A 24,483-nucleotide genomic window follows, 5' to 3' on the forward strand; every position below is an offset into this window, starting at 1 on the left:
TGAACAGGCACAAATATTAACGCAAGTTCATGTGCCCGACGAAACGTCCGCGTTTGTAGCAGAGAAAGGTTTATTGCAAGGCCATGCAAGGAGACAAGGTGGCTCATGTCCTAAAAAGCCTCCTGCACTCTGAAGGGTTTCGGCAAAGCATTTTTAAAGGCCAAGGGCAAGGTGGGGGGAGGGGTCTGCAGAATACGTGATCAGATCGTGCACGATACTCTGATTGGCTGTTGATGAAGGAACAGGGTGGTGTCACAGGGGTTAACTTTATCGGTTCTTAGGCTCCGGGAGGCCTGGGGCTACGTGCTCATAGTCATCAAGTAGTTAACATCTTCCATTTGGTGGGGGTGGGTTCACATCTTCGAAACACCTCAGGAAAATTTCATCAATTGCTATTATCTAGGTACTTCCGAGAGGAGCTAAAGCAGAGGCTATGGGGGAAGGCCTGTGCCAGGAAGGGAATAACAACTTGTTGAGAATACAAGATCAACTCTAAGGAGTTTACCAAACAGTAGCACTAGATACAAATGTCAGCACCAGATTTGTCTCTTCATGACTACGAATCAAAGCAGCCTAGCAAATTATGGTCCCTTCCATAATTACATGCATTTATTTTATCTTAGCCCTTATAACAACTGGTTGAGATTTTGTAAATACAAATGCTAAGAACAGACATTTTTGCTCTTTACATGGGCATGAATGAGTCTGAGAGGTGATTTGGGCAAATTACTTAATCTCTAATCCTGTTTCTTCTTTTGTTAGAAAGAAATGACAAAACTGTTTCCCGCAGTTGCCATGATGAGCAAATGTGGCAAAGCACGCACGTCAACAACCTCCATTAAATACTGGTGGCAGGTAATAATATAGATGATGTATTTACACCACTATTATTCATATTCATCTATGACTAGATCCCCTCTCCGCCAACCTCTCTAAACCACAATAAATTCCAGCAGGTTTAGGGAGGAATAAATTTAGCTCTAACTTTCAAACACCTTCCTGTTCCGGCAGCATCTGCCCTAACCCAGCATGGCGGCACCGGCTTCTTCAAACTCACATCCCTGGCCACACCATAGTGGCTTTATAGGAACCGGCCGCTGGGTAGACTCAGCTTCCCCGATGCCCTTTGATGACGCCTAAACCCCGCGCGGGGAAAGCGGACTGTGTAGGTTTGCGCAGGCGCAGCGCGGCCGCGGGTGGGCGGAGCTGGCCGGGATGAGCGGCGGAGGGACGGAGACCCCCGTGGTTTGTGAGGCCGCCTCGGGCGGCGGCGGCGGCGGTGGCGGCGGCGGCAAGAAGAAGGACTCGTTGGGGACCGCGGGCTCGCCAGCCCACCTCATTATCAAGGGTACGGAGTACTAGGGTTCTCGGTCCGGTGGTCCCAGCGCAGCCCCACCTCCCAGGCGGCGTTCTCTGACCCGGGGCCGAGCCCCAGGTCGACCCCCGGCTCCCGGGCGGCCTGGCGTTTGCGGTGGGTGGGTGGGGGAGGGGTCTGCGCATTGGCGCCTGTTTCCCCGCGCCAGGTGCCTCCCAGTAACAGCAAATCGCCCTAGCCCCTCCTGCTTCCTCGTAGAAGCCGCAGCCGAGAGCCGTCGGGCTGCCCTCTCCCCTCCCCCAGCCCGGGACCCTGCGTGGAGCTGCCGTGGACGCGGGCTCGCGACCCACGTGTGACGCCCTGAGCTTGGGAGTCGGGAAGAGCCCGCGCACCCAGGCAGGCCGCTTAGGAGGTGTGTGCCTAGGTCGTTCGCTCTGACCCTGTCTGCTCCTGGGTCGTGCAAGGTGGAAACGAGAGAACATGAAGGCATCTTAAAACACGAAAGGCCCCCAACACGTGTACCGATGTCCACTCGTCCCGTCTGCTTTGAGCTGGGAGAAGGGTACAACCTAGCTACAGCCCTTATTCTCACAGAACCTGAATTGGTTTGATTCTCCAAACTCTCAACAACTGTTTCGTGCAGGAAGATCTTTGCCAGTTAAATACCGCACCGCCTCATCTCCGTCCTCTCTTAACCCCTCGCTTCTGCCGGCAGCCCTACCGTCTTGCAGTGTTGAAGCCCTTGTAGGATTCTGGCGCCCCTCAGCGCTGCCCGGGGAATGGCATCCTCGTGTTCTTGCCTATTGCATTTTAACCGTATCTGTCAGGTTTGTGTAGAATTCAGGGTGTCTCAAATCTAGTTAGTAGTGTGGGGGTAGTGCATGGGTGTTAGCCCTTAATTATAATTGTTTACATGTGCAATCTTAGTGAACTATTACTTAAATTTTTTTTAATTACGGTAAAATACATGGAATATAAAGTTTCCCTTAATCATATTTTAGCGTACAATTCAGTGGCATTGGTACGTTTCACGTTGTTGTGAAACCGTCACCACCATCCAGCTCCATAACTATTTCATCTTCCCAGACTGAAGCTGTGTACCCATTGAACACGGACTCCCCAGTCTCCCCTTTCCCCCGCCCCAGCCCCTGGCAGCCACCATTTTGCTTTCTGTTTCTGAATGTGGCTACTTTAGGTACTTCATATAAGTAAAATCGTGCATGTGGCAGAATTTCCTTCCTTTTTAAAGCTGAATATGATTCAAATATTTCATTGTACACACACACACACACACACACACACACACACACACACACACACACACACACACACACACACACACACACACATATATATTTTGGGTATACATTCACCCATGGATGGACGCTTGGATTGCTTCCCATTTTTGGCCCTTGTGAGCATGGATGTACAAATATCAAGTTCTTGCTTTCATTTGTTTTGGATATGTACCCACAGCTGAATTGCTGGATCAAATGATAAATCTGTTTGTAACTTTGTGGGCAGCCACTCTACTGTTTGCCATAGTGGCTGAACCGTTTTACATTCTCACCAACAGTTCACAGGTGTTCCCATTTCTCCACAACCTAAACAATACTTGTTATTTTCTGTTTCTTTGGTAGTGGCCTTTCTAATGGGTGTGAGGTAGTATCTTGTAGTTTTGTTTTTGTTTTTTAATATTTATTTATTTATTTTGGCTGCGCCAGGTCTTAGTTGCGGCACATGGGATCTAGTTCCCTGACCAGGGATCGAACCCAGGCCCCCTGCCCTGGGAGCTCGATGTCATACCCACTGGACCCCCAGGGAAGTCCCAGTAACTTGTAGTTTTGATTTGCATTTCCCTAAGGTTAATGATGTTGAACATCTTTTTATGTGCCTACCAGACATTTGTAAATCTTATTTGGAGGAATGTCTGTTCAGGTCCCTTGCCCATTTTTAAATCAGGTAGTGTGTTTTGTTGTTGTTGAATTATAGGAGGTCTTTTTCTATTCTGGATATTATTAGCCACTTTACAGCCATGATTTGCATATATTCTCTCCCATTCCAGGGGTTGCCTTTTCGCTCTTGATTTTGTCCTTTGACGCACAGAAGTTTGTGATTTTGATGTAGTACTTTTTTTTTTAATTGAAGTACGGTTGATTTACAATGTATTAGTTTCAGATGTAGTACTTTCTTTAAAAGAAGGTAATTCAAAGGAAGTTTTTCAGGTTCATTCAAAATTGAGTTATAATTGAAAATATGTCTAGAACCTCCTTGGGTTTTTTTGTGGAAAGATTTACTATTTTCAGTATGAAAATCTGTTTTTAGTTCATCTTACTTGAAGACTATCGATTGTGAAAATATACGTGTCGAGTTTTATTGCCAGGGTCTAGGGAGAGGGAAATATATAAATAAATGATTTCAATACTTAGGCCCCAGGTCCTTGAGGTTTTCTGGGCTGTGGTTGGCTGTTAGGAGACGGGGAGCTTCCTGGGGCATGGAGTGTCTGACCTGAGTCTTGAAGAATAAAGGGTTAGTAGTTGAGAAAAGCGGGCAAGGATATTTTGGACTTAGTTTGGAAGAGCATGAGCAAAGGTGTGGAGGCCTGAGTCAGCACGGCATGTTTGGGAAACTACACGTGGGAATCAGACCGAAGAAGAATTCTTGCCTTTTAAGGAGATTGGACTTCTTGTTGAATGTTCCATATTGTTATGGAACAACAATAAGTACAAGAGTCATGTGGTTAGATCTGTGTTTTAAATAGAGCGCTCAGGCAGGTACAGTGGATCCTCATCTTGCAGGGTGCCCATTTGTGAACTTGCCTACTTTATAAAGTGAATTTGTAACTGCAGAATCAGAATACAAAGGGCCTACTGTCCTGCAGATAAGCAGAATTGACTGTACATGGAGTGGGTTGAAGAGGGATGTGACTCACTCTGTTGAAACAGTCCAAGACAAGCAAGGATGGAACAGAAGGGGTGGATTTGAGAAGCAGTGAGGTGACAATGGTGACGATGTGGGTGTTATCAGAAAAATTTACTCTGCAGTAAATTGTTCCTTATGATGGGCAAAGAGATCCACATACTACATTAAAGGTCTGCAAATTCAGGGCCAGAACTTCATTAGATAATGAGAGATCTGCAGTTTATTGTGTTTTTTGTTGTCTCATAGTCTGTTGAAGTGCTTATTTCTGTCTTTTGTGTGAAGAGATTGTCTGACTCCCACGTTAGAGTATGCACTTTGGAGAACAAAGGATTTTATCTTTTGTCTTGTTAACAAACAACAAAAGGGTGCTTTGCCTGTAGCAGGGCTAGGATTGAGTTTATGTGGAAATATGTGGCTTACCTTTACATTATTAAACTGAGAGAATTTGTTTGTAATCCTTGGGATACCTGCAACTCTGAATTATTATAATGTGTTTGTTTTGTTGTTTTAATGTTATTACAAAACCAGCTTAATTTCTGTGGTCGTGTGTGTTTCAGAATCTTTTTTCCCCTCATCTCCACATCTTAAGTTCTGGAGCGCAGTCAGGGTTTCAGAAGTGGTGATTATCCACTTCTGAACAGAATTGAATTCTCCAAAGACTAAGAAAATTCCCATTACATCAGGTCACAGATGCAGATATCCCAAGATCAGTGTAATGGCTTCTCAGTCATATAGAAAAATGTATGTTAACCCTCTGTGGATGATACAAACAATTTGGTCTCTGAGATACTCACTGGACTAGAGAGGAAATTTCAGGACAATATGGTATGTGGTATGAGAGCAGAATATACCCCGGGATGACTCACCAAAAACAGTTAAAATTCAGAAATTTTTTCCTTAATTATGACTTATAGTGACTTACAATGAACACTCACCACCCATATTAATAAACACACATGAAGAGCCCCATCGTGCCCTTTGCTCTCATTGCACGGCCCTCCCTCCTCTAAGGTAACCGCTGTCTTGAATTTGGTGTTTATCGTTCTCAGTGCATTTCTTTATAGCTTTATGGCTTCTGTATATGTCCCAACAGGAAGTGATTTTGCATATTTTGAAAGTTTATATAAATGGCTTTATCCTTCTGAAAGTTGCTTTTTTGCTTAACATTTTATTTATGGGATTTATCCTTGTTAATAAATGTAACCCCACTGTATTCATTTTCACTCACTGATTTGTAATATCCATCCTATGAGTATGTTAGGTCGTTCCCCCTTTTTTTTTTTTGACATTATATTCATGCTGTAGTAAACATTATGCATTTCTCTTTCCTTTGTTTAAGAGTTTTTCTAGGGCACATACTTGGGCACGAAATTGCTAGGTATACGTCTTCAACTTTATTAGATATTGCCAAATTGCTCTCAAAAGTACTTTACCATTTTACTGACTGGGTAATCCATAGTCCGAACTGGATTTTAACCTTCATACGTTTATGGGGACAGGAAGAGTAAAACAAGCTAGAGATTGTGCCACTTAGCGTGGATTGACCGTGAATTTCATTTTGTCTTTACAGATCTCGGAGAAATTCATTCAAGGCTGTTAGATCACAGACCAGTTATCCAAGGTGAAACCCGTTATTTTGTGAAAGAATTTGAAGTGAGTATTTGAAACCTATTTTGTAAAAAGACTGCCCTAATTGTTAGTGTGTTAATATACGGAAGGGAAGTTCCCTAGTTTTAAAATCTATGATTTCTGTTCATGTGTTCATAAAATGTACAAAGCATTCAGAGGCATTGACATGAATGGAGGGAGCACGAGAGTAGGCAGCAGGTGTCTTGGGCTCCAGTTCTGGTGCCTGCTCTGGGGTGTTTACTGTCTGTCGAACTCAGGTTTTCAGGTATAAAATGAGATATAATGAAAAAAATGATTTTACAGATGAATGGGTCAGTTTTGCAGACCCATTTTCTATATTTTTTTTTCTCATTTGGGGCAGCAGCATCTACCGGAAGCACTCAAGTTAAAATGTGAGAATCGCCCTTGGCTATTCCTCCCCTTTAGGTTACATTCAATGATCAAGCCTTCCAAATACTACCTAACAAATCTCTGTCCATTCTGATTGGTATGCCTGCTTTATCAACCCAGTCAAATCCAGTCTTCACCCTGCTGCCAGAGCGCTCTGACATTAACTTTTTCAAAACCTTTGATACCATTTTCTGTCTACAGGACAAAGCCCGGCATCCTTTTATGACCCGGCTCCTATCTTTCTAGCTTTACCGTCTCCCACCCCACCTTGTGTGCTATGTCCCAACAGTCCTGATGCACTAGCCTGCCATTCTGTTTTGTTTGACTGTGATTTTGCACATGTATAATTGGTTCACTGTGCGTTGAATAGTAACATCCCAAGCTACTGTTGGGTAGATGGTAATTGATGTTACACAAGCAGTTTTGTGATTTTTTTGGAAGTTGGGGTTTTCTTTTTCTTTCTTTTTTGGCCTCGCGGCTTGCAGGATCTTAGTTCCCCGACCCGTGGTTGAACCCCCTGGCAGTGAGAGCACCAAGTCCTAACCATTGAACCATCAGAGAATTCCTGGGGTTTTATTTTCAAATGAGACTCCAACCAAGCAGGAAGTCTAAACCTGCTAAAAGGAGAGAACCTTTCCATAAGCACTTTAAAAGTACAGAAAGCCTGTGGTACAGAGCACTCAAAAGAGAAACAGAGCTGCAGCATTAGACACCATTTCGGGGTTCAAGAGACTCAAAATCTGCGTAATATCTGCTTCATGGAGTTATTGTGACGATTAAAGGTGTGTGTATCTTAGAATATTTTCTGGTACCTAGGAATAACTGTTAGTTATCTTTGTCATCATTACTGTTGCTGTTGTAGAGTAAGAATAATTATCCCCCAGACAGAAAATTAACCATAGACTATTCCCTCATCATGCTATGTAAAGATTATTAACAATTGAATAGTGAGAATAAAGTAGTGGGAATAAAGTCTGGGCACAGCACGCTGGGTACTCTGCTCACGGTCTGACAAGGTTAAAATCAAGGAGCTGTCCAGGCGCCATTCTTATTTGGTGTTCAGGATCCTCTTTCTGACTTACAGGATTTTGGCAGGACTCAGTTCCTTGCCCAGGTAGACGAAGTTCCCATTTCCTTGCTTGCTGTCGGCCGGGGCCGCTCTCAGCTCCTAGAGGCCACCCATATTCCCTGCCACACGGCCCCAAGTGAAGTCTGCCTTTCATGCTTTAAACCTCTCTTACCGAGAAGAGTCCCATCCCTGTTAGGGACTCACCTGATGGAGTCAGGCCCTCTAGGGATAATCTCCTTTTCTTAAAGTCAGCTGATTTGGGGCTTTAAGTAAACCTGCAGAATATCTATACAGCAGCACCTCGGTTAGGGTTTGACTGAATAACTGAGAGGTGTGTATATCCTAGGGGTGGTGCTCTCAGGTACCATCTTGAATTCTGCCTTCCATGAGCTCTTATTACTACCTATATTTTCCTTACTTTTTCTTAGTTATTGCCCGTTTCCTTCCTAGAATATAGACACTTACCTTTCTTATGCTCTGTTGTGTTCAAAGTGCCTGAAAGAATGTCTTGTGCATTGTAGGGTAGGTACTTAATATGATTCAAAAGCACAATTAACAGAGCTTGGCCTGAGACCTGGCTTTTCCAACATCCTTTCATAAGTCATCTTTTTTTTTTTTTTTGCCAGTCTGGTTAATTTGAAATGCTAAATAGCTTTTATTTTTAAAAAGTTTGTAAATGTATCTCTAAAGGCCTACTTTATATTAAAAGAAGCATAGAATTTTGGAATTAAGATGGCTTCTCTAATCTAACCCCACCCCCCCACCCCCCCCTTCACTGAGCCCAGAGATGGAAAGAAATGTGTGATAGGTCACACAGCTGATTAGTGGCTGAGTGCTCATTAGATAATGTAGGTGGTTCCTGTGAAAGGGCTGTACAAGCAAGACTGAGTCTTGAATGGATGATGAAAGAAGTGTTATTTCATTTATGCTGCGGAATATGTTATATTGAAGAGCTCACTCCCTTTTGAAGCCAACACCTCTGTTAACTGGAGCCGAGAGAAGACGGGCATGTGCTTGAGAGGAGAGCAGTTACCTGGGTTCCGCGTTGTTCAGCCCTCCAGGGTCTCTTTGGAGACAGGGCTGTGCTGAAGCATAAAAGAACATGGGCCTTGGAGCTGGACGTGTGACGTATCTGGGCTCAAATCCTGGTATCCCTCTTCCTAGCTGTGATTATTTGCTTTATTAAGGCCTAGTTTCCTCTTTCTTAAAACGGGAACAATAATACATACTGCAGAGTTGTTGTGAGGATTAAGTAATGTATCATTTTTTAAGTTCCGTGGTATGTCGATGTTAGGCAGGTGTTGGTAACTGTTATTATTAAGAGAAAGATGGGAGCAAGTAAAATCAAGTGAAAATTGTATTCAGAATTCGCAGTGCTTGGAGTTTGGGTTCCGTTTTTGATATCTTTAGGGAAAACAGCGATTTGTTAAGCAAGTGGTATAGACATCTCAGGAAAATGTTTACTAAAGAATGAAATTTTCACACTGGGTATGACAGATGTAAGCTTACTATAGAAAGTGAAACAAAATGTCTTCGGCACTTATTTTGTGTGAGACCTCATGTCAGGAACCAGTGCTGTATCCCTGAGTAAGACAGACGGGCCCAGCCTTTATGCAGCAGGGCAGGCTCATGTAGTCACTGAAGAATGGTCTCTGAAGGGCTCAAAAATATTTCATCAGCTGCGTTTGCGCTCTCTCCAGCTAATTGGTCACATGACTCCTCTTCTAGAAAAGTACTTGATGCCGTCCTTTCACGCAGTCACCTCCCCAGTCCGTCTTTTTTAGTGTCTCCTGGAAGCTTTCCTGTATGTCAGGCTCGGGTACCTTTTCTGTCTGTTACACACTAACCTTTCCCCTCAAATTATGAGAGAAAAGCTGAAAGCATTTTAGAGATTTAGATTTGAATAGATATGTGCATTACTTACCATTCTTTTCTATCTTGGCCCAAATAAAAACATCCTCTATTTACTAAAAGTGGTCTTTCCCCAGCGTCACACGGCTGGACCGGAGGAACGGGGAGGCAGAGCTGTCAGGGCTTCCTACAAGTTTCGTCTTTTTTTTAAAAATTGAAGTACAGTTGATTTACAATGTTTCAGGTGTACAGCAGAGTGATTCAGTTATATATATACACGCATACTCATACATATATATGTATATTCTTTTTTAGATTCTTTTCCATTACAGGTTATTACATGATATTGTATATGGTTCCATGTGCCACACAGTTGGTCCTTAAGTTTTGTCTTCTCTAGGTCACTTAAATGTGGTTCACTTGAAGAAAAACTGGCTAGCATTTAAAAGGAAACTCGTTTATAGTTTATATATTTTTAAAAGTTAACGCACACGGCAACGATAATCCTTGTCTTTATAAAATTTTCTTTCTAAAAGAAGGGAGTAAGTGCCACACGGTGGCAGCATTACTTAAATTATCGACCTTCTATTATAATATTTTAAGCTCTCTTTTTGTGATTGTTAGTATTTCAGGACAGTTGACTGTCCTGCTCCCAACTGCACAGAGCTCTTTTATTCCCCCCGATTCCAGTAAATACTATGAACAGAGATCCTGGCAGGGCCCCTCCAGTGAGCCTGTCTGGTTATGTCAGCGAGTAAAGGCATGATCTTCTGCATTGTTATCTTTCCAGCTGCAGAGACGCTGGGGCCTCTCTCGTGTGGGACAGAGGGGAGGCCGTGCAGGTCAGCGTTTATGAAATGCTTAGGGGCTGTGCAGTCCTGCACGAACTCATCTTCAGCAAACTTCAGTCTCTGACTGCTTTATTGACTGGTTCCTGAATACCTTGGTGTATCATAAGGAAGGTGTTTGGTCACTAGTGACCGACACCTGAGGAGAGTGGCTTTCCTAAGTGCTTACTTTCCTCTCACGGCAGCCAGAGCCTGGGGCAGGTGTGGCAGCCCTAGGACGTCAGCTCTTCCTGCAGCTTTTCCTTCTTCCTCACTGCAGTGGTGCCCTCACCCCAGGCTCACGCTCACAGGGTAGCTGTGGGAGCCCAGCCATGGCGCGTGCACTTCATGCAGCAGAAAGGACGGCAGGGGGGCGGCGGCTAGCTGTGTCTGTTACACGCAGGTTTACCACCACATGGTATTTGGGTGTTGAGAGGAGGAGAGGAGGGGGATGGATCCAGAGCTGTCTGTCACACCGGATACGCAAAAATAGATACGAAACAGTCTCTACCTTCAGGAATTTACAGTCTGCGGAGAACAAATTGTAATGGTGAAATTATTATGATAAAATAAGCACAAAGTGATTGAAATCTCAGAAGCGGAGATAACTCCCAGCTGATCTGGGAGGGAAATCTTCAGAAGCGGGGCTGATACTTGAACTGAGAAAGAAAAATAGGTGTTAGAGAAATAGGGAAAAAATGGAGGAAATGTTGATTAAAATTGAGGCAAAAAAATTTGTTAAAATAAGTACAGTAGTTATAGGAGGTGTGAGGGTTCTTACTGCTGCGTCTAAATGTGAGTTGTACTGATAAAAAGATAAAGTCCCGGGCTTCCCTGGTGGCGCAGTGGTTGAGAGTCCGCCTGCCGATGCAGGGGACACGGGTTCGTGCTCCGGTCCGGGAGGATCCCACATGCCGCAGAGCGGCTGGGCCCGTGAGCCATGGCCGCTGAGCCTGCGCGTCCAGAGCCTATGTTCCCGCAACGGGAGAGGCCACAACAGTGAGAGACCTGCATACCGGAAGAAAAAAAAAAGATAAAGTCTCTTAAAAGACAGGACAGAGAAGAATTTCATTTGACATCTGATCTCATTTTTGTTAGGTTGTAACAGTAGCTGTCAGAGTATTAAATATCAGGAAGAAGTTGATCCCGTGTGGCATGTAATAGATTCATGTATGTATGATAACGGTTTTAAAACTTGTGAGAAAAAAAACTTGTGGGACTGACCATTTTGTGATGGAAAGAAAAGTTTAAATATTACATCGGCCTCTCATTTCCTCTCTAATACTGTCATTACATCTTTAATGTAAATATTACAGTGACTGTACTAACATTATGAACAATTGCTAACATTTTGAAGCATTTAGTGCCAGGCACTGTCTTGAAGCACATTACCTGAGCACTTGTTATTAATTTCAACTTGAGAAAAATTAACTGTATATGTAATTTTATGGGATGTTATACATCAGAAACCAAGCTTCATTGGTGCTGTGCTTTGCTCTGAGAATTTTCACCCCAGAAATAATATTCATATAACAAATAAACAGATGTTGGTTTATAGTCTTCCTTTTTTTTTTTTTTTTTTGCGGTACGCGGGCCTCTCACTGTTGTGGCCTCTCCCGTTGCGGAGCACAGGCTCCAGACACGCAAGCTCAGTGGCCTTGGCTCACGGGCCCAGCCGCTCCGCGGCATGTGGGATCTCCCAGACCGGGGCACGAATCCGTGTCCCCTGCATTGGCGGACTCTCAACCACTGCTCCACCAGGGAAACCCTATAGTCTTCCTTTTGTACTAGATGTCAACCGTATACCTTAGCCAAAAATATCAGCATAAAAACAAGCACATACCAGATGGGCCTATTTGTTGTTTAAATTAATTATTGTCATTAATGGGCTGTTAGAGAGGTGACAGTACAAATTCACTTACTATAACTTGTAATTTAAGGCTAAACAATGGCTATAAGGGAGAGAGCCTAACCAGGTCACATGCGGTGGCTCTGTCTTCTGCCCGTGTAGATACAGCCTATCAGAAAACGGAAGGAGAGGGGAGGGCATATGAAAAGGAGACTGTCCTCAGTTGTTGCCTTATCAGTATTAACTGGGAGGGAAAGGATGCTATTGCAGATTAGATTTTGAGGGAGAGGGAAAGGCTAGAGACAGAAGAGGTGACCACCTAATACTAATCTTGCTTAGAGTAGGGAACCAACAGACAGTAGCCAGAGTGGAGACCGGGGTATTGTAAGAAGTATTAGTGTAAACATAACCATGAGAACAAAAACGCCAACTTTTTAAAATACTGAAAGAGATACCCAAAAGAGAGAACAAATAGACCGCATGACCACATAGAGAAAGATTATGTACGTTGTGGGTGTGTGTGTGTTAATCAGCGTGACTCAAAGTGAAATAAGAAAAGTCTGTATATCATGTTTCTGTTTAAGAAGGAGTTGAAATATATTTATACATAATGTGTATATACACACACATATATGTTTATATACGCATCTGTGTATACATACACATACCTGTGTATACATGTGGATGTATATCCTTATAGTTAAGACAATGACAGGATAAAAATAATTATCTAAAGAGAGTTATAGAGGGAATAGGATACAAAAGATAGTGATAGAAGCTAGACTTTTTTTGAACATATATATTTTTAGATGTAGTTTGGGAGCCATGTAAATATTTTACATAATTTAAAAGAGAATTAAATTTTAAGGAGCAATCCCTAAAAATCAAGTAACATGTAAAAAAGCAAACCTGTTTTCCTAGAAGGTGGCATTGCCACGCAGAGAAATTCTTCCAGGTAACTTTAAAACGCAGTAATTTGACTGTGTACATTTCTAGTGGAATACCCTTCAGAACAGAAAGTTAAAAAAAAAAAAAACAACCTGAAATTATTTTCAGTAATTTTGTTAATTCTGGCACTGGTATTGTTATTTCATTGACTTGGTGATAAAGCAAATGAGTAACTCTGTTGGTATTTTGAGAATTGAAAAAGAAACATAAAGACAGGAGGGTAATTAAAAATCCTGTAGTCCCGAATTTAAGGGTTTTTTTTTTTTAATAAATTCATTTGTTTATTTATTTATGGCTGTGTTGGGTCTTTGTTGTGGTGCGCGGGCTTTCTCTTGTTGTGGTGAGAAGGGGCTTCTCTTCGTTGCGGTGCGTGGGCTCTAGGCGTGCAGTCTCAGTAGTTGTGGCTCGCGGGCTCTAGAGTGCAGGCTCAGTAGTTGTGGTGCACGGGCTTAGTTCTCCGCGGCACGTGGGATCTTCCCAGACCAGGGCTCGAACCCGTGTCCCCTGCATTGGGAGGCAGATTCTTAACCACTGAGCCACCAAGGAAGTCCCGTGAATTTAAGTTTGATTATGAATGTGAACTTTAGATGTTTCTTTTCTTTTCACAAAAATACCTATTTCCTAGCCTTGTCCACTCAAAGGGCTAGAAATGATGACTGACCCTTAGTGCTCAGTCTCTAAATACCAGTGGTGTTTAGAGACCTGCTGATTCCAAGCCTGGGTCAGGAAATGGACAAGAAGAGCCTGGAGCATCAGGTCGAACTAGAAAGCAAAGAAGCTACTCAGGAGCACTGGGGTTTGGACTGAAGCATTCCAGAGCCAAGGTAAATAGGCTCTCCCTGGAAATAGGATGATTTCAGCATCAGGGAGGACAAATACTGCAATGGGTTAAAAACTTCAGATATTCCTATAAGTCATAGGAATGCGTGGAAACATACAAAAAAGAAACCTTTAGCAGCTTTAGGAAACCAAACCATTATTTTTGAAACTGGTGAATAAAGAGAAATAATCAAATGTTTTATTCTGCCTTTCATATGAGCATATCTCAGAGTAACCAAATAGTTGTCGAGGGGAAATTTCTCTTTGTGGAAGTATTCCTGCTGATAAATGAATACGGAATGTTACCAGCATCCTGTTGAAAGTGCACAGCCCACCTCTGAAATATTCCTTTTTTTTAAAAATTTTATTTTACTTTTCTTATACAGCAGGTTCTTATTAGCTATCTATTTTATACATATTAGTGTACATACGTCAATCCCAATCTCCCAATTCATCACACCACCACACACACACCCCCTCCCCACTTTCCCCCCTTGATGTCCATGCGTTTGTTCTCTACATCTGTGTCTCAGTTTCTCCCTTGCAAACTGGTCCATCTGTACCATTTTTCTAGATTCCACATATAAGCGTTAATAAACGATATTTGTTTTTTCTCTTTCTGACTTCACTCTGTATGACAGACTATAGGTCCATCCAGGTCTCTACAAATGACTCAGTTTCGTTCCTTTTTATGGCTGGGTAATATTCCACTGTATATATGTACCACATCTTCTTTATCCATTCGTCTGTCACTGGGCATTTAGGTTGCGTCCATGACCTGGCTATTGTAAATAGTGCTGCAGTGAACATTGGGGTGCATGTGTCTTTTTGAATTATGGTTTTCTCAGGGTATATGCCCAGTAGTGGGATTGCTGGGTCGTATGGTAGTTCTATTTTTAGTTTTTTAAGGAACCTCCATACTCCATAGTGGCTGTATCAATTTATGTTCCCACGAACAGTGCAAGAGGGTTCCCTTTTCTCCACACCCTCTCCAGCATTTGCTGTTTGTAGATTTTCTGATGATGCCCATTCTAACTGGTGTGAGGTGATACCTCCCTGTAATTTTGATTTGCATTTCTCTAATAACTAGTGATGTTGAGCAGCTTTTCATATGCTTCTGGGCCATCTGTATGTCTTCTTTGGAGAAATGTCTGTTTAGGTCTTCTGCCCATTTTTGAATTGGGTTGTTTGTTTTTTTAGTATACAGCTGCATGAGCCGGTTTTATATTTTGGAGCGTAATCCTTTGTCTGTTAATTCGTTTGCAAATATTTTCTCCCATTCTGAGGGTTGTCTTTTCGTCTTGTTTATAGTTTCCTTTGCTGTGCAAAAGCTTTGAAGTTTCAATAGGTCCCATTTGTTTATTTTTGTTTTTATTTCCATTATTCTAGGAAGTGGGTCAAAAAAGAAGTTGCTGTGATTTATGTCAAAGAGTGTTCTTCGTATGTTTTCCTCTAAGAGTTTTATAGTGTCCAGTCTTACATTTAGGTCCCTAATCCGTTTTGAGTTTATTTTTGTGTATGGTGTTAGGGAGTGTTTCAATTTCATTCTTTTACATGTAGCTGTCCAGTTTTCCCAGCACCACTTATTAAAGAGACTGTCTTTTCCCCAGTGTATATCCTTGCCTCCTTTGTCATAGATTAGTTGACCATAGGTGCATGGGTTTATCTCTGCGCTTTGTATCTTGTTCCATTGATCTATGTTTCTGTTTTTGTGCCAGTACCATACTGTCTTGATTACTGTAGCTTTGTAGTATAGTCTGAAGTCAGGTAGTCTGATTCCTCCAGCTCTGTTTTTTTGCCTCAAGACTCCTTTGGCTATTTGGAGTCTTTTGTGTCTCCATACAGATTTTAAGATTTTTTTGTTCTAGTTCTGTAAAAAATGCCATTAGTAATTTGATAGGGGTTGCATTGAATCTGTAGATTGCTTTGGGTAGTATAGTCATTTTCACAATATTGATTCTTCCAATCCAAGAACATGGTATATCTCTCCATCTGTTGGTATCATCTTTAATTTCTTTCATCAGTGTTTTATAGTTTTCTGCATACAGGTCTTTTGTCTCCTTAGGTAGGTTTATTCCTAGGTATTTTATTCTTTTTGTTGCAGTGGTAAATGGGAGTGTTTCCTTAATTTCTCTTTCAGACTTTTCATCATTAGTGTATAGGAATGCAAGAGATTTCTGTGCATTAATTTTGTATCCTGCAACTTTACCAAATTCATTGATTAGCTCTAGTATTTTTCTGGTAGTATCTTTAGGATTCTCTATGTATTGTATCATGTCATCTGCAAACAGTGACAGTTTTACTTTTCTTCTTTTCCAATTTGTATTCCTTTTATTTCTTTTTCTTCTCTGATTGCCGTGGGTAGGCCTTCCAAAACTATGTTGAATAGTAATGGTGAGAGTGGACATCTTGTCTTGTTCATGATCTTAGAGGAAATGCTTTTAGTTTTTCTCCATTTGCTGTGGGTTTGTCGTATATGGCCTTTATTATGTTGATGTAGGTTCCCTCTGTGCCCACTTTCTGGAGAGTTTTTATCATAAATGGGTGTTGAATTTTTGTCAAAAGCTTTTTCTGCATCTATTGAGATGATCATATGGTTTTTATTCTTCAGTTTGTTAATATGGTGTATCAAATTGATTTGCATATGTTGAAGAATCCTTGCATCCCTGGGATAAATCCCTCTTGATCGTGGTGTATGATCCTTTTAATGTGTTGTTGGATTCTGTTTGCTAGTATTTTGTTGAGGATTTTTGCATCTGTAGTCATCAGTGATATTGGTCTTCAATTTTCTTTTTTTTTTGTAATGTCTGGTTTGGGTATCAGGGTGATGGTGGCCTCATAGAAGGAGTTTGGGAGTGTTCCTTCCTCTGCAATTTTTTGGAAGAGTTTGAGAAGGATGGGTGTTATTAGCTCTTCTCTAAATGTTTGATAGAATTCACCTGTGAAGCCATCTGGTCCTGGACTTCTGTTTGTTGGAAGATTTTTAATCACAGTTTCAATTTCATTACTTGTGATTGGTCTCTTCATATTTTCTATTTCTTCCTGGTTCAGTCTTGGAAGGTTATACCTTTCTAAGAATTTGTCCATTTTTTCCAGGTTGTCCATTTTATTGGCATAGAGTTGCTTGTAGTAGTCTCTTATGATGCTTTGTATTTCTGCGGTGTCTGTTGTAACTTTTCTTTTTTCATTTCTAATTTTATTGATTTGAGTCCTCTCCCTCTTTTTCTTGATGAGTCTGGGTAATGGCTTATCAATTTTGTTTGTCTTCTCAAAGAACCAGCTTTTAGTTTTCTTGATCTTTGCTATTGTTTTCTTTGTTTCTATTTCATTTATTTCTGCTCTGATCTTTATGATTTCTTTCCTTCTGCTACGTTTGGGTTTTGTTTATTCTTCTTTCTCTAGTTCCTTTAGGTGTCAGGTTAGATTGTTTATTTGAGATTTTTCTTGTTTCTTGAGGTAGGCTTGTATAGCTATAAACTTCCCTCTTAGAACTGCTTTTGCTGCATCCCATAGGTTTTGGATCATTGTGTTTTCCTTGTCATTTGTCTCTAGGTATTTTTTTATTTCCTCTTTGATTTCTTCAGTGATCTCTTGGTTATTTAGTAACGTATTGCTTAGCCTCCATGTGTTTGTGTTTTTTACGTTTTTTTCCTTGTAATTCATTTCTAATCTCATAGCATTGTGGTCAGAAAAGATGCTTGATATGATATCAGTTCTCCTAAATTTACTGAGGCTTGATTTGTGACCCAAGATGTGATCTATCCTGGGGAATGTTCTGTGTGTACTTGAGAAGAAAGTGTAATGTGTTGTTTTTGGATGGAATGTCCTATAAATATCAATTAAATCTATCTGGTCTAGTGTGTCATTTAAAGCTTGGTTTCCATATTAATTTTCTGTCTGGATGACCTGTCCATTGGTGTAAGTGAGGTGTTAAAGTCCCTCTATTATTGTGTTACTGTCGATTTTCTCTTTTATAGCTGTTAGCATTTACCTTATGTATTGAGGTGCTCCTATGTTGGGTGCATATATATTTATAATTGTCCTGTCTTCTTCTTGGATTGATCGCTTGATCATTATATAGTGTCCTTCCTTGTCTCTTGTAACATTCTTTATTTTAAAGTCTATTTTATCTGATACGAGTATTGCTACTACAGCTTTCTTTTGATTTCCATTTGCATGGAATATCTTTTCCGTCCCCTCACTTTCAGTCTGTATGTGTCCCTAGGTCTGAAGTGGGTCTATTGTAGACAGTATATATATGGGTCTTGTTTTTCTAGCCATTCAGCAAGCCTGTGTCTTTTGGTTGGAGCACTTAATCCATTCATATTTAAGGTAATTATCGATATGTATGTTCCTATTACTATTTTCTTATTTGTTTTGGGTTTGTTTTTTGTAGGTCATTTTCTTCTCTTGTGTCTCTAGAGAAGTTCCTTTAGCAATTGTTGTAGAGCTGGTTACATGGTGCTGAATTCTCTTAGCTTTTGCTTGTCTGTAGAGCTTTTGATTTCTCCGTTAAATCTGAATTAGATCCTTGCCAGGTAGAGTAATCTTGGTTGTAGGTTCTTCCCTTTCATCACTTTAAATATATTGTGCCACCCCCTTTTGGCTTGTAGAGTTTCTGCTGAGAAATCAGCTGTTAACAATATGGAATTTCCCTTGTATGTTATTTGTTGTTTTTCCCTTGTTGCTTTTAATAATTTTTCTTTGTCTTTAATTTTTGTCTATTTGATTACTGTGTGTCTTAGCATGTTTCCCCTTGGGTTTATATTGCCTGGGACTCTGAGTTTCCTGGACTTGGGTGGCTATTTCCTTTCTCATGTTAGGGAAGGTTTCAACTGTTATCTCTTCATATATTTTCTCGGGTCCTTTCGCTCTCTCCTCTCCTTCTGGGACCCATATAATGCCAATGTTGGTGCATTTAATGTTGTCCCAGAGGTCTCTTAGGCTGTCTTCATTTCTTTTCATTCTCTTTATTTTGTTCCGCAGCAGTGAATTCCAGCGTTCTGTCTTCCAGGTCCCTTATCCTTTCTTCTGCCTCAGTTATTCTGCTATTGATTCCATCTAGTGTGTTTTTCATTTCAGTTACTGTATTGTTCATCTCTGTTTGTTTGTTCTTTAATTCTTCTAGGTCTTTGTTAAACATTTCTTGCGTCTTCTCGATCTTTGCCTCCATTCTTTTTCCAAGGTCCTGGATCATCTTCACTGTCATTATTCTGAATTCTTTTTCTGGAAGGTTGCCTATCTCCACTTCATTTAGTTGTTTTTCTGGGGTTTAGCTTGTTCCTTCATGTGGTACAAAGTCCTCTGCCTTTTCATTTTGTCTGTCTTTCTGTGAATGTGGTTTTTGTTCCGCAAGATGCAGAATTGTAGTTCTCCTTGCTTCTGCTGTCTGCCCTCTGGTGGATGAGGCTATCTAAGAGGTTTGTGCAAGGTTCCTCATGGGAGGGACTGGTGGTGGGTAGAGCTGAGTATTGCTCTGGTGGGCAGAGCTCAGTAAAACTTTAATCCGCTTGTCTGCCGATGGGTGGGGCTGGGTTCCCTCTCTGTTGGTTGTTTGGCCTGAGGCGACCCAGCACTGGAGCCTACCCAGGGTCTTTTGTGGTGCTAATGGCCGGATTCTGGGAGGGGTCACGCCAAGGGGAGTACTTCCGAGAACTTCTGCTGCCAGTTTGCTTGTCCCCACAGTGAGCCACAGCCACCCCCTCCTCTGCAGGAGACCTTCCAACACTAGCAGGTAGGTTTGGTTCCGTTTCCCATGGGGTCACTACTTCTGGATCCTGATGCGTACACTACTTTGTGTGTGCCCTCCAAGAGTGGAGTCTCTGTTTCCCCCAGTCCTGTCGAACTACTGCAGTCAAATCCCACTAGCCTTCAAAGTCTGATTCTCTGGGAATTTCTCCTTCTGTTGCTGGACTCCCAGGTTGGGAAGCCTGACGTGGGGCTCAGAACCTTCACTCCGTTGGGTGGACTTCTGTGGTATAAGTGTTCTCTGGTTTGTGAGTCACCCACCGAGTGGTCATGGGATTTGATTTTACTGTGATTGCGCCCCTCCTACCGTCTCATTGCGGCTTCTCCTTTGTCTTTGGATGTGGGGTATCTTTTTTGGTGAGTTCCAGTGTCTTCCTGTTGATGACTGTTCAGCTGTTAGTTGTGATTCCGGTGCTCTTGCAGGAGGGAGCGAGCACACATCCTTCTGCTCTGCCATCTTGAACCAATCTCTACCTCTGAAATATGCTTGCAAACAATTTAACAAAACAAACCGTGAATCTGATCAACCCTCTCGTTCTAACTACTAATTTACAGGAGAGAGAAGAGACAAAAGGATATCTTAAATCGCACCATTAGGATGAATCACATCATTCAGTTAAAAAACAGATTGTGGGAAACTGTGCAGAACAGATGACTCGCTTTTTTTCAGTAAGTTACAAGGTGGACAAAAAATGGAAGGGAAACCTATAGATTAAAAAGGATTTAGGAAACATATTAACCAGTTGCAGTGTATGAATCTTATTTAGATTTTGGTCTAAATGAACTGGGGTATAGAAGGAAACATTGGGATATTTGAGGTAATGTGAGTACTTCATTGATATTTAGTATTGAAGAATTATTGTTGAGAAAGAGAGAGTGAGTGGGCGGGTTGGGGCGAGGGGAGGAGGATATGGGGGAGGGGAAGGGCGCTGTGGTTTCATTTATTTTTTATTTTTTATTTTTAAAGAGGAATCCTTGTTTTTTAAAGGTAGATGTTGAAATATTGCTTTAAAAGAATCTAGGATTGTGGGTAGGGGGCTGTACGGAGTGTTACAGGGGGAACAAAGTCAGCCACGAGTTGAAGCTTGGTGATGCGTACATGAGGATTCATTCTTTCATTCTCTCTCAACTTTTGTATAAGTTTAAAATTTTTTATTATGGAAAAATTCGAGTAAAAATCTGACCACAGCTGCTCCATAAGAATGGTTCAAAACAAAACCCCCAGTAACTAACATTATTTCCTTACAATCAAGTTTACCACCCTTTTTAAAGTAAACTTTTCGTCTTGTATTATTTTAAGATTTACAGTAAAGTTACTAAGGTAGTACAGAGGTCTCCTATACGTCTCACCCCCCCTTGTTTTGTTTTGTTTTGTTTTGTTCGTTTGTTTGTTTAGGTTGCATTGGGTCTTCGTTGCTGCATGTAGGCTTTCTCTAGTTGCTGCGTGTGGGCTTTCTCTAGTTGCGGTGAGCGGGGGCTACTCTTCATTGTGGTGTGAGGGCTTTTCATTGCAGTGGCTTCTGTTGCTGTTGAGTACGGGCTCTAAGTGCACGGGTTTCAGTAGTTGTGGCTCGCGGTCTCTAGACCGCAGGCTCAGTAGTTGTGGCGCATGGGCTTAGTTGCTCCACGGCATGTGGGATCTTCCTGGACCAGGGCTCGAACGTGTCCCCTGCATTGGCAGGTGGATTCTTAACCACTGTGCCACCAGGGAAGTTCCCTCCCGTTGTTAATGTTTTACATTAATTACCATACTACATTGGTAAAAACTAAGAAACTGACATGGATACATTACTGCTAATGAAGCACCAGACTTTATTTGGATTTCACCGGTGTTTCCATTGCAGTCCTCTTCCTGTTCCGGGATGGAATCCAGGGCACCACACTGCATTTAATTGTCATGTCTGTCTAGTCCTCTTTGGTCTGTGACAGTTTCTCAGTCTTTCCTTGTTTTTCTTGATCTTGACAGTCTTGAGTCCTGGGCAGTATCCTGTAGAATGTCCCCCAATCTGGATTTGTCTGCTGTTCTTCCTAAGATTATACTGGGTTTCTGGGCTTTGGGAAAGAGTACCAGAGAGGTTAAAGTGCCTTTCTTGTCACATTACATTGGGAGGTGCGTGCTGTCACCGTGACATCACTGATGAGGTCACCTTCATTGACTCCACTGTAAAGTTAATATTTTTCTCATTCCCTGCTCTATTCTTTGGAAGCAGGTCACTAAGTCTAGCCCACCCAAGTGGAAGTGTGGTTTAAGCTCAGCTTTCTGAAGGGGGGTTGGGCTGGGGGTCCCCAAGACCACCCCCAGGTTCATTGGTTACTCACAGGACTCAGCATGTGGTTGTACTGGTGGCTGAACTCTATTATGGCAAAAGGATGCACAGCAAAATCAGCAAAGGGAACAGGTGCATGGGGAGACTCTGTAGGAAGCCAGGCAGAAACTTCCAGGGATGCCCCCAGCAGTGAGTTGTGACAACACGCATGAAATAGTGTCTCCCAGGGAAGCTCGTTTGAACCTGGGGGTCCATGGTTCTTATTGGGGACTGGACAAGTAGGCACACTCTGCCTAGCGCGTATCAAAATTCCAGACTCCCGGAAGGAAAGAGGTGTCTTACACCTCCATGGGAGCTGTTTTCTGGTCACGTTCCCAGCCCCCAGCCGAAGGCCAACCTTGCAGGCAGGCCTTTGTAAGGAGGAGGTCTCAGGCACGCAGTGTTAACTCTTTTCTGTACAGGGAAGTTCCCACATACTATTACTTTTACAACACATTTTTAGTTGAGAAATCTGGAATCAGGTGAAAAATACAGAGCATAATAATAGAAGCTTTATGATGGTAAGAACAACAAAATCAAATTTAAAACCAGATCATTTCTTTCTTTGCCACAGTTGAAATACATGGAGTCTAGGTCTCTTCTTGTTCTTTTAGTATTTCTCATGCCCAATTTTTTTTTTTTTTGCGGTATGCGGGCCTGTTGTGGCCTCTCCCGTTGCGGAGAACAGGCTCTGGATGCGCAGGCTCAGCGGCCATGGCTCACGGGCCCAGCCACTCCGTGGCATGTGGGATCCTCCCGGACCGGGGCACGAACCCGTGTCCCCTGCATCGGCAGGCGGACTCTCAACCACTGCGCCACCAGGGAAGCCCCCCTCATGCCCATTTTTAAACATAGGTATAAAAATATTACATTGAAACTTGTGAAGCATTTCGTAATTTAAAAAACTGCCTCCAGGTTGTGACCTCATTTATTGCCAAATAATGAGAAGAAGGCTGGGTAAATTTCAGTAGTAGGTAATAACATAACCAAAACCTGGGTGGGAATCCCAGAAAGTAATTACTAAGATTTAAGACACAATATGTACTAGCTGTTTACTTTCTTTTAATAGGAAAAACGTGGTCTTCGAGAAATGCGAGTTCTTGAAAATTTGAAGAATATGATCCATGAAACAAATGAACATACTCTTCCCACGTGCAGGGAGACAATGCAAGACAACTTAAACCAAGTTCTCCAGAGATGTAAGCCAGAGATTTTTTTATATTGCTTTATTTCAGATGCATGCTCTGCCAAAATGGATGTCCTTGAGTATCTGCTGAGAGATGGAGAGAGAATTCTTAAGCGGGAGCCAGGAGAGGGAAGTCCCAGATAAGGTGCTTATCTAGCAGTTAGTGTGTGTTGCCCTTGATGCTAAGAGCATTAATCTCCAAAGCAAGATGGGTGCACAAGATAATCCTTCTAGGATGTAAGACAATCGAAACATTTTTTACCTTAAAAAAAAAACTTATTCATAAGAAAAAGTTTGATGCCCAGTAATTAGGATATGAAATGAAGCTTCTTTTTCAAACAGGATACTAGAGTTTTTAACTAAAAAAAAAGAAAAACCTGTCAGAAACGTTTATGTTTTATCACTTTTTTCATTAAGCAAAATATTTTAACATGGAGAGATGTTTGCTTAAAAGGATATTTATTAAACATATTAAACTATAAAATAAAAGGAGTTTTATTAGTAACTGAGTTTAAAATTAGAGGTGTATCAGAAACTCAGAGCTTCTCGGATCCATATTGACACTGTTCAGTTTGTCCAAGGACAAATGATGCTGGTAGATAACGATGGAGGGCAACATGAAACAATATCTTTCTGGGGAGAAAATAGCAAAACTGGAGGATAATGTAATGTCCTGTGAGGGAAGGTAGCAGGGGGGCTTGGTTAATGACTGAGTTACGTAAGAGTCTGTGCGCAACTCCAGGTTAGCCTGGGTCCTCTGATGCTCAGAGGAGCTTGGAGAGGACAGACCTCCCACAATCACATTTGGTTTCTTTGAGTAGAAGAGCAAAGAGTCTAGAATTGACTTCAGGCTTTGCATGGTAACTGCAAACACACCCTTGTTCGTTCAGCCATCACTTCCTTAACCTTGACAAGCTTTCTAGTCATTACAGTAAAAGTAAAACTCAAATTATTATTGATAGAAATGCTTATGTTTATTTTCGAGATGTACTTATAACTTTCCTTGTACACACTTTGAGTATATAAAAAAATATTGGATAAAACTTAGTAAGAAAAAGAAAACTGTGAATGGTTGTTTTGACTTGTTTTGTTCTTGGGCCAAAGCTATTTCTGACGTGAGGCCTCATGCTAAAAGTATAGTCTTCACAATGAAATAGAAAAGTTTTACAGGTAACAGGGAATCCAGACTGTAAATGTATTCTGCTAAAAGAAAGAATTAAAGCACACAGAATGTGAAGTAATAATGAAAGTTTTAACCTCTGAGGACTACCTTATTGTTAGCATTAGAGACATGCGGTGGCTTTGGAGTTAATTTTGTTGCTAGAAGCAGGAATGGCTTCCTCAGTAGGCTCCAGCCTAAGTATTTCCTGGTAGCTATTATCATGAGCCTAACGGGGATAATGGAGATAATTATCTGATTTTAGAGCCAATGTAGTTTTAAAAATTGGCCTGGGCCCAGCTGTTGTTCCTGCAGGATTTCATGTTTAAAAAGTTTACATTTTGAGCCATGGTGCTGGCTTGCTTATAAAAGTGAGTTTATCTAGGCAGTATACTCTGATCTAACTAATACTTTACAAGGTTAGTGACAGTTGAGTTTTGTTTTGTGCCTGTTAGTAGATCTGTC

At 41.6% G+C, this 24,483-nt stretch overlaps 1 protein-coding gene across 2 annotated transcripts in view; it reads left to right on the plus strand.

The window, feature by feature from the left end:
- Nucleotides 1-1,215: 1,215 nt before the first annotated feature.
- Nucleotides 1,216-24,483, plus strand: part of BLOC1S5 (biogenesis of lysosomal organelles complex 1 subunit 5) — a gene marked incomplete at its 5' end in the record, with an annotated part of 76,740 nt that continues 53,472 nt past the window's right edge. For both annotated transcript variants that reach the window (XM_082848334.1, XM_082848333.1), the window contains 3 exons: nucleotides 1,216-1,348; nucleotides 5,808-5,890; nucleotides 22,743-22,872. In XM_082848334.1, coding sequence (XP_082704460.1) covers nucleotides 1,216-1,348; nucleotides 5,808-5,890; nucleotides 22,743-22,872 — 346 coding nt within the window. The remainder of the gene's footprint in view (nucleotides 1,349-5,807; nucleotides 5,891-22,742; nucleotides 22,873-24,483) is intronic.

The sequence above is a fragment of the Leucopleurus acutus genome, assembly GCF_964270905.1.
Source record: "Leucopleurus acutus genome assembly, chromosome: 10".
In the NCBI taxonomy this organism is placed as follows: domain Eukaryota; kingdom Metazoa; phylum Chordata; class Mammalia; order Artiodactyla; family Delphinidae; genus Leucopleurus; species Leucopleurus acutus.